Source organism: Talpa occidentalis, unplaced genomic scaffold (assembly GCF_014898055.3).
Source record: "Talpa occidentalis isolate TD23 unplaced genomic scaffold, MPIMG_talOcc4v2.1 talOcc4.7, whole genome shotgun sequence".
Classification (NCBI taxonomy): Eukaryota; Metazoa; Chordata; class Mammalia; order Eulipotyphla; family Talpidae; genus Talpa; species Talpa occidentalis.
In genome coordinates this window covers 119,155,086-119,164,877 of record NW_023605083.1, presented here as the reverse complement: position 1 = coordinate 119,164,877, position 9,792 = coordinate 119,155,086, and the positions used below count along the sequence as shown (strand labels likewise).

Here is a 9,792-nt window from a genome sequence, read left to right as displayed (position 1 = left end):
AATGTAAAGTGGGCCCTCTCAAATTTTAGTGCACACACAAATCACCTGGAGAACTTGTTTAAATGAAGATTCTGGTGGAGTAGGTGTGGGGGAAGACCTAGGAACCTGTGTTTCTAACAAACTCTAGGTAGCACAGATTTAAAGACCCCCATGCACCAAGTGTTTTACTTCTGATTCCCAAGAAGTTAGGTAGTAGTGGTGCTCTGAAGGGGAGGGTTTGGAGTTAGAATACTGGGTCTGAATCTTGGCCCTGCGCTTCACTGTGCTCCAGTACCTTTATCTATCAAAGGAGGAAGGTGACAGTTCACCTCCAGCTGTGCGTAATAATAACAATGTGAGGCGTATCACTGATCTCATTTCACAGATGAAAACATTGTAATTCAAAGAGCATCAGTGCTTTATCACAGCTCATCTTGCTAATAATTGGCAGGCAAAGGCTCAACTCCAGATCATCATTTTAAAAGTCTGGAATTCATTTAATCCAAATATCCTTCCCTCCTCCCTGTGTCTGAGCATGGAACCACTGAAGTTCTCATCACAGAGCATGTAACCCAAGGTCATCTCTCCCTCGCCCCCTTCCCTTCATAATCACTTGCTGAAACTCACTGGTGGCCATCCTGCCGCACCTATTCTAGCCCCATATTCACAGTCCTTGAGTCTTTCCCCCAAAACTTCAAAAATATCTTGGTGTTTCTGTTTATGAATTCTGGTTCTCTGATCAGTGTCCCGCCTCTCAAGCCTTTGACACTTCTCTGCAGTTAATTTGACTACTTCAGCTTTACAAAATGACTGAAGACTGGATGGAAGGAGGAAAGCACTTCTTACAGGTCGAAGAGCTTCTACGTGAGATATTTACAAGTGGCCGTTGTCATTCCCACTAAGGCAGGCATAACCCCACAACCGTTCACCTCAGTGACCACACCTGCACCTGGGCCATCTGCTTGTGTTTCTTGTTAAAATGTGGGGAATGTCAGCTGTCAGCTCTCAGACTTGGTTAGCACTTGCCTCCGTGATACCTGCCTCTGTAATAAGCCTTCAGGAGCCACCCCAATACATCAACCCCACCTTGAGCCACACAGCCTGTGTGCATCTGAGAGAGACACCGTCAATCATTCCCGCGGCTAATGACAACCATCAACTTAGCCCGATGACAGCTTTTCCCACTAACTGTCCAAACATCCGGTATTTTCCAGCATAGTCTAAGGTCCTATAGGACTGCATTCCTTTACTCCAAAGGGTGGGTGGGGGGAGGGGGTAGGAATCTTTAGTGAAAAATTGCGGCTATTACATGTTGGGCCCAGATTTATTTCCACGCAGTATTTTGGGGAAACAAAATATATTATTCTTTATGTTCTGCCCCATTTTCTTTCCACAAGATAAAATATGAACTATTTTCCCCCCAAAGTGTTCAAATTTACAGAGAAGCAATTCGGGAATCTTGAGGATGTTTTCATTATCCAGTTTCTTTACCTAGAATGACACTATACCAACAACAGGAGTGAGGATTTGCCAACGATTTGCCCCACTGAGGAGCAACGATCAAATACATTCCCAGCTCCTGAAAAGGGCGCTCTGCCTCTTTAAGGCTCCCGGGCTCGGTGCTGGCGACGCGCACAGAGGAGCAGGCAGCAGGCCGGGCTCTGCCGCAGCGACTGTCCTATCGATAAGGTTCAGTTAGCCAAGGTGGAGGATGGGAAAAGAATGGAGCTGTCCCAGCTACTCAATGAGATCAGGGCAAACTATGAAAAGCTCCTCACCAGAAATCAGATAGAGACCGTGCTCTCAACAAGGATCCAGGTAATGATTTCATACAGACAGGCACCTTCCAGGATAAGGAGACAATCCCTGTCTATTCAATTCCTGTCCCGGCCTCTCTGAGGTACAGTATTTCCTTTTCAATGCAGCATCTACTGGGGAAAGAATTTAGGTTTTACTGCAATGTGTCTGGGACTACAGGGGGAAATACCGTGTTTATACTGTTAAAGGACCATTAAATAAATGTTGGCTGATGCACCTGATGTTTTTATAGAAATAAGGAGGTTCCTGTGTTAATAAGCATGGGGTCAACATACAATAAAATGGTGCACTCTAACCTCCTTTTCCTTCAGGAAGAAAGCATTTGAAATACCCTTCACAGATATTATGGAGTTATTTATAGAGCTAATGGAAATGACATCTTTAAAAAGACAAGCTTTATAGCAAGGTCTGCTAGCTTGCACACTTTGGAGAGATAACACTAAGTAACATAATTTCTAAAAGGCTTCTATGGTCTTTTTAATAAGTTCGGCTTTATACCAGACTGTTATAAATAGAAATCATTTGAGTGTGTGAAGGTGGCATCCAGAAACAATATAAATTGGGATGTTCAAAACCCCAAATTGATAATGACTTTCCATTTAGGTTATAGATTTTGGCTTGTGTGTACTTAAAGATGAGATGTTTATTTCCAATACTAGGCATCCAACATTTAAGTACTAAAAAAGTTAAATAAGGGTTACATCCTAATTTCAATAGACTTTTTTGTATTAAAGCTACAATTACCTTAAGCAGTTAACTAAGGTTTCACATCCTTAAACAGATATACACATATTTTAGAAACAAAGATTCAGAAATTCAGAAATTTTTTTCTTTTCTTTTTTTTAGTTTACCTATTATATCTGGGTTCAAGATTATTCCAAGCACCCAAATATAACAAGGAGTTTGCTTAAGAATATCACCAAAAGGGAAAAAATATTGCTGGGAAATCATAGGGTTTTACCCCATTAGCAAATTCATTATTAGTAACTTTATAAATTTCATCTCTGGATAACATTTTCAATAGCCATATAAAATGATTAGGTACCCCAGATTAAGCAAATTCTCTGGGATATTTGATTTATGTGTTGGAACAACTCACTTACCTTTTACAAAGAGAAGGGAAGAAATTAATAGCTGACAATTTATGAAAATTATAAACTAAAAAACAGCAATGGTAGCAATACAAATTCTTTTGTTTATATGTCATAATGCCTAAATGAATAAATTAAGTGGAAAAGCAAGACTGCAATAAATTTTGTTTAGTCTTTATACCATAAAACTACTTCAGGGGATTATTTTTGAAGAGTCAGCTAGAAATAAATTCAAGAAAGCCCAGTTATTATTCAATTATTACAAAATAAATAGAAGCCGTTTTCGTTATTAATTGCTATTTAACAAACCACTCTGAAACTTAGGGTGTTCACTTTCATGCATTATATCCTCTTGATCCCGTTGGCTGACTGGGTTCGGCGGGGGTGCTTCTTCTGCTGTGCATGATGTTGGCTGGGCCTGCAATCATCTTGGGGCACAACTGGTTCAGGATATGCAAAGTGGCTAACTATTGTGTCTGGCACCTTGTGGGGATTTCTGGAATACTGGCTCATCTGAAACTCCTGGGTTTTTTCTCTCTCACCCTGTAGCCTCAAAGTCTCTCTCACTGGCCTCTGGGCATCATCTCTCCAAGATGTTGGAGAATCCTTACATGTTGGCCTGGGGCTCCCAAAATGCATAGGTGGGAGTTGTCGGGGGTTCCTAAAACTCAAGCCTAAAACTGGCACTTCTGCCCATTCTGCTGGCCAGAGTGACACCTGGGCCTACACAGGGATATGAGTTTGGGGAGGTGTGGTTCATTTGGGGCCATCTTTGGAGTCCAGCTGCCATGCACACCTAGCTGCCAATTCCACACTCACTCCAAAAGACCAGGACATAACCAGCATTTTTATCCTCTTCTGTTTCCTAAATTCTTGACATCCTCTTTTGTACCTGCCGATATGTGGTGTTGCTTGCCTTTGCCCACCTAACACTAAAAACAAGTGATACAACAAACTGAAAAAAGTGTGAATTTTGGTCTCTAAGGGCTTCATTCTCTAACCTTGCCCTAAACTTTATTCCTACACTTCATTTTGCCTAATGTTTCCTTTTTTAAAAAAAAATTATTATACTATCAAAATGCAATTTATAAGAACATTAAAAAATTATAATTTTGCTTCAAAATACTACAATCAATTCTGTACTTGCTCCTACTGCTCTTAAGAGTCAAATTTTGAGAATTCTGTTAAACTATGTAATATAAAATGGTAATGTACAATTTAAAATAACCCACTTGTTAGTTTATATGTGGATCTTTAGAAAACAACTGCTTAAGAAGTCCCTTTTGCTACTACTATAGAAACCCAAAATTATCATGCCTTCTGAAAAGATCATTCTGGAAGAGGTACAGCAATAGGGGGTTCTATTAATACCAAAGTCATATTAGAGTTTTTAATACTCTAATACCTACGATAACTTAATGCTCTAAATTATCCACAATATATTCACTAGCAGTATTTACTCCCAGTGTATATACCCAGGCCCAGAATTCATCAGTTTAGAACATTTAGCTTTTTTCTCCCTTTATAAAACAGCCTACAAGAACACGTGGCAATCCTTAATAATCCCAGAAATAATGGAAGGTTACAAATCAGGGGTTTCAAAACTTAGCTCCTAGATACTACTACTTTTCATTTTAAAAGCTGTATTTTTCTCCATTTCAGACTGTCAGTGAGAAAGGACTTTTGAGGTTCACCTTCCATCTAAGAAGACTGAGATTGAAAGTGCACTTGACCTTCTCTCATATTTAATTAGTAACTAATCCCTAAAAGACATTTGTAATCTCACCATTTAAAGGAAAATAGTGATTCAATTTCTAAACTATTCTAAACTATTTTTATATAATTGCTTTGAAACGCTTCATTTTCAAGAGAGCTCTTTTTTTTTTTTTTTTTTTTTTTTGTTATTGTTGTTGTTGGCTTTCTTCTAGCTGGAAGAAGATATAAGCAAAAAAATGGACAAGGATGAAGAGGCTTTAAAGGCAGCTCAGGCAGAACTCAAAGAGGCCCGACGCCAGTGGCACCACCTGCAAGTGGAAATTGAATCTCTCCATGCTGTGGTAAGAATGACCTCAAAAGCAGCTGACCCGTTAAGTCTCCAGATGTTATTTGATGAAGCGATAGAGAGGAATAATGTCCATTATTTTACAGAGAGACACTGAAAATCAAGGCCACTGATATCTATTCCTGGTCTAATTCAACTCTCCCCACTCCCTCCTTCATGGCCATGGCTATTATCAATTTACACAAGATTTAGTTCAAGCCTACAGAAATGAAGTAGTCCTTGCTTATCACCTGGGGTTCTCTGATTGGTGGAGTGGGAGAATATGGCCTTTGTCTTTATAAACCAAGTCAAACAGTGGGGAGCCTTATCCATATTACTGAGACACCTAATAGAATAATATTCAGACTCCTTCCTTAAAATACCTTTTATAAGCAGTCTGCTCTGGCTTTGATACTCAATGTTTCACATTTTCAATGTTTAGAAAATCAAATAAATTTGGGGTTTAAACCTCAAATAAATCAGAGTGATATAAGTTAATTGCACTGCAGAATTTTGTTTGTTGGCCATAAGAATTATGGCAGGCTTCCTTTGTAAGAGTAACCTGTCTAATTAGATATAAAGATAACTAATCTCTATATCTTTAGATAACCATAGAGATATAGTTGGATATAGAGATAGAGTTAGATATAGATACAAATATAAATATAGACATACATATATAGACGTAGACATAGATACATGTATCTAGCTAGATATATGTAATATAATTTTTTTATAATTTGGGTCACACCCAAAGCTGAAAGGAAACACCTTTTGCATACATGATATACAATGATTGCAACCTTTTTTTAAAAGAAGAGAATGGGATAAAATGAAGACATTGCCTATCAGGTTTTCAGAACCCATTTTGTCTCCCTCCCTCCTTCACTGACAAAGATCTATCTCAAACAGGAAAGGGGCCTTGAAAACTCCCTCCAGGCCAGTGAGCAACATTACCAGACTCAACTGCAAGACCTAGAGGCAGTGATTGAAGGATTAGAAAAGGAGCTACAGGAAGTAAGACAAGGCATCGAAAAACAGCTTCAAGAACATGAGATGCTGCTCAACACGAAGATGAGGCTAGAACAAGAAATAGAGACTTATCGCCGCCTCCTAGAAAAGGAGGAGATCAGGTACCAAATTCCATATAGTTGATGACAAATTGCAAGAAATAAAGGGCCACATACACCAGTATTGTCATCGGAGAAATTAAATCTGAAAACTCATCATCAACATGGCAGGCTTACGGAGCCCCTACCATAAAATAAGGTTAGCACACCTGCAAGGAATATGCAAAACTACTTCCAGCCACTCAACAGTAAGAACAAAATAGTCAAAATTGGGACACTAGCTACCACAAAGAGCACATCATCCCTAGAACAAAATGTAACCAATTCTCAATCACTAAAAAAAAAAAAATATTTTCTTAACTAATTCTCTCTTTTCTTGTTATTCATCTCTTTTAGAATTAGGTCTATGAACCACCCACAGAAGCAGCTTAGAAATTCACATATTCTTCACCTATTTAAATCCAGATACCACATGCCCCCAAGGGCCCAGTCCCATCACACATCAAACACCAAAATCATCATCATCATCATAATGACGATAATGTGATTATCTTACAGCCACAGTAAACAATGCTGTTCTGAGAAGAGGTCTGTAGAAGAGGTCCAGGTCTCCTGATAACAAAAAGTACCAAAAAGTTTTATTCACGCCTGTTCTAGTCTAAATCTTTTAAAATCCACATGGTTTTGAGTACAGCACAATTTCCGATTATCCATGACCCCATAAAAAAAAAAAAAAAAAAAAAACCTTTATTCTTGCTTGTTTCCATTCTGAGTCCTCTCTAAAACTAGATATAACAACTACAACCTATATCATAAATCTTGACATTTACTAAATATTTGGAAAACAAAATGAATTCAAAGTATACAGTTTCTAGCTGAGTGGTATCAGCCAAGTTACTGAACCTCCCTGCCTCAGTTTTCTCATCTATAAAATAGAAATACTAGTAACCTGATAAGATCATTGTGCAGATTAAAATAATTAATTTGTGAATTGCTTAACACAGCATTATATATAACAGTAAATATATGTATGCAATTATATAATGTATTTCTTACTCAAATATACAATTCAAATATGTAATTTCAAATATACTATTCAAATATATAATTTATTTATTTTTAAATGGTTATGAATTTTATTTAATTCCTAATACTTTAAGATGTTGATAAATTGATCTTTAATATTACTATAATTTTTTACTTATTATTCTATTTTTAAAATGTACAAGAAAGTATCAAAATGCAGTAGACTTCAATGTAGCACCTTAAGAGATAAATTATTTACAATGTTATTAAAGTCCTCCCCACATCCTAAACCACAACCACCTCCCCATCTCATCCTCCTGCCTCAATCTAACCTGGCTCCTGAAATTGATGATTAATAGTTTCATAAATTCCTTTATACTAATATGTATGTATCACTAAGCAAATTATGAAGTTGCTTTTACATATTATTTTAACCTTTATAAAATTAGCTACAGTTTGTTTTGTTTTGTTTTTCATTCAGTGTATACTTGGGAGATTCATCCATAAATTCATTTATTTTCATGCTAAATAACATATACTACTACATTCCCTTAATGTGAGCATTGGTTTCAATTATATGCAAATATGATATTGCTCCTGTAACATACTTCTTTCTAATTTCAGATATTATGGCTGTATCCAAGGTGCAAAAAAAGAAAGAAAAGCTACCACGAGTAGGGTTGGCTTTGTTTTACCTTCAGGTGAGTTTCTGATGAATAAACTAGCTGGAAAGGTGAAGAGCTCTTGATAGGGAGTATAAATGAATAAACAAAATGCTCGTAATAGCAAAAAACAAACAATATTTGACCATGTGACATAATCACTGTGAAGAACATTTCGACTTTGTAACTTAATATTTCATAAATAACATTTTCACAGCCATTATAAATGAAATATCTTTCTCAACAAAAGTTCCACAAAAGTTTGATAATGAAAAAGTGGAGACAGTGACCAAACAGGCGATATTAAATGGAAATATCGTGAAGGAGAGCACGGAAGCACACGGCACTATTCAGTAAGTAAAACAATGTTGACTAAGAAATCCTAATAAGTATATGCAAAGAAAGTAATTCTCACTGCGTTATCTTACTAATTAATTTTCTTTGTTTGAATGTTTTCAAACATAATTTTAATCTACTGTGATTTTTTAATCTGACATGAATAAATATATATATAAACAAAAACTCTGATGGAGTACTCAATCCTTAATTCACCATTTCTCCTAAAATTATAACCAAAACATGAGCATCCCATTGAAGTCCTTAGGAATTAAATTTGTATGATTTTAAAGTATATAAACTATAAATTCTATAATGTATAGTGTAGATTATAATTATAATGTAAATTATACATTATACAAATTTCTTAATTTCTTTTTCAGATGGAATACATATTACATATTCTTTACTATTTCCATACTCCTTCATATAGAAAGGTTTATTTTATCATTTCAGGACAGAAAAAGTGGATGAAGTTATTAAAGAATGGGAAGGTTCCTTCTTTAAAGATAACCCTCGATTAAGGAAAAAATCTGTTTCTCTTCGTTTTGATCTTCATTTAGCTGCCACTGATGAAGGGTGTTTACAGACTAAGCAAGATAATCTACCAGATATAGAAGTCAGGCTTATCATGAGAAGGTCATGCAGTATCCCCTCCATTAAACATCCATCAGCAGCAAATTAATCTAAGGCAGTATTTGATTTGATTTAAAAATGACACTAGGATGGACCAAGGTGTCCATGCTGACCACCTTCTGTCCTAAAACATAACTTATTAAGTACGTATGTTATGATCGATGTGAGTCACTTCAGAGATAAAAAAAGGTTAAGACACAAAATTTCTAATTATGGATGTATTTTTTGGAGAGGGGGCACTAAAATAAAATCAGAGATTCAGTATGATTTATTTATTTTTCAAAGTCTTCCCTTGAAATTTTGTCAGCAACTATAAGCATTAATCTGTGTTAGTTAAGTGTAACATTTCACTCCGTGGCTGAATATTGTAAGAAAAAGGGAATCGTTTGTTTAATACGATTGAATATTTAGTAATAATACATGAAGAATCTGAGTTACATATAATTGTCCATGACTGGTTCTAGCTAAAGGTTTTTCTACTTAAAAAAAAGATATCATTATAAACAAACTTCTAAAAAAGAGTCATTACACACTTAACAAAATTTTTCCTTTAGAGACAATCATTTGCACACCTAGAAAAAATAACATTTACTTTCCATGAGAACATACCTCAGGGCTAATTTTATGATTAAATACAATTAAGTTCATCTTTATCTGAAAGTTTTTGTAATCATTATGTGTTTTCCAGGAAAGTTTCTTTACTCAGTGAATTTTAATGTTGTGTCCTCCCCATAAAAAAAAAAAATTTTTCCCATCTATATAGTAAAATGTGATTGATTTGGGTGTTGGATGTGAACATTAGATAAGATACTATGCGGAGATACTAAAGAAAGATAGTTCTTGTAATCATTTATGTGAATTAAGATAACATTAACTGTTATCTAAGCTAATAGTATTTGCAGGATTTCCATTTTAAATTGCTCAAACTAATAAATATGAATAGATAATATAATTGTGAATAAGTATTGTTGCAAAGTTTTTTAAATACTATTATTTAATACAAGTATGTTTATTTTAAGACTTTAAATAATAAATACTTGTTTAAAACATTAGAAATTTATAAGCTATTAATTTTTTTCTAAGCAGAAAAAAATGTCGAGAACAACTCCCGATACTTTTTTCCCAGCTAAGAT

The 9,792-nt window shown here is 35.5% G+C and overlaps 1 protein-coding gene across 1 annotated transcript; it reads left to right on the top strand.

The window, feature by feature from the left end:
- The first annotated feature begins 1,671 nt into the window (after positions 1–1,671).
- On the top strand, positions 1,672–8,763 carry KRT222 (keratin 222). The gene is made up of 6 exons (XM_037494184.2): positions 1,672–1,797; positions 4,817–4,945; positions 5,842–6,062; positions 7,650–7,726; positions 7,905–8,040; positions 8,480–8,763. Exons 1-6 carry the CDS (start codon positions 1,702–1,704, stop codon positions 8,706–8,708), a joined length of 888 nt encoding a protein of 295 aa, XP_037350081.1. The 5' UTR covers positions 1,672–1,701; the 3' UTR covers positions 8,709–8,763.
- Positions 8,764–9,792: the final 1,029 nt, after the last annotated feature.

Bases quoted from the DNA above. Each gene is read 5' to 3' on its own strand.
- KRT222 (XM_037494184.2), top strand. From the start codon at position 1,702: ATGGAGCTGTCCCAGCTACTCAATGAGATCAGGGCAAACTATGAAAAG. The intron at 6,063-7,649 runs GTACCAAATTCC...TTCTAATTTCAG, and splicing joins CTAGAAAAGGAGGAGATCAG to ATATTATGGCTGTATCCAAG. The intron at 8,041-8,479 runs GTAAGTAAAACA...TTATCATTTCAG, and splicing joins GAAGCACACGGCACTATTCA to GACAGAAAAAGTGGATGAAG.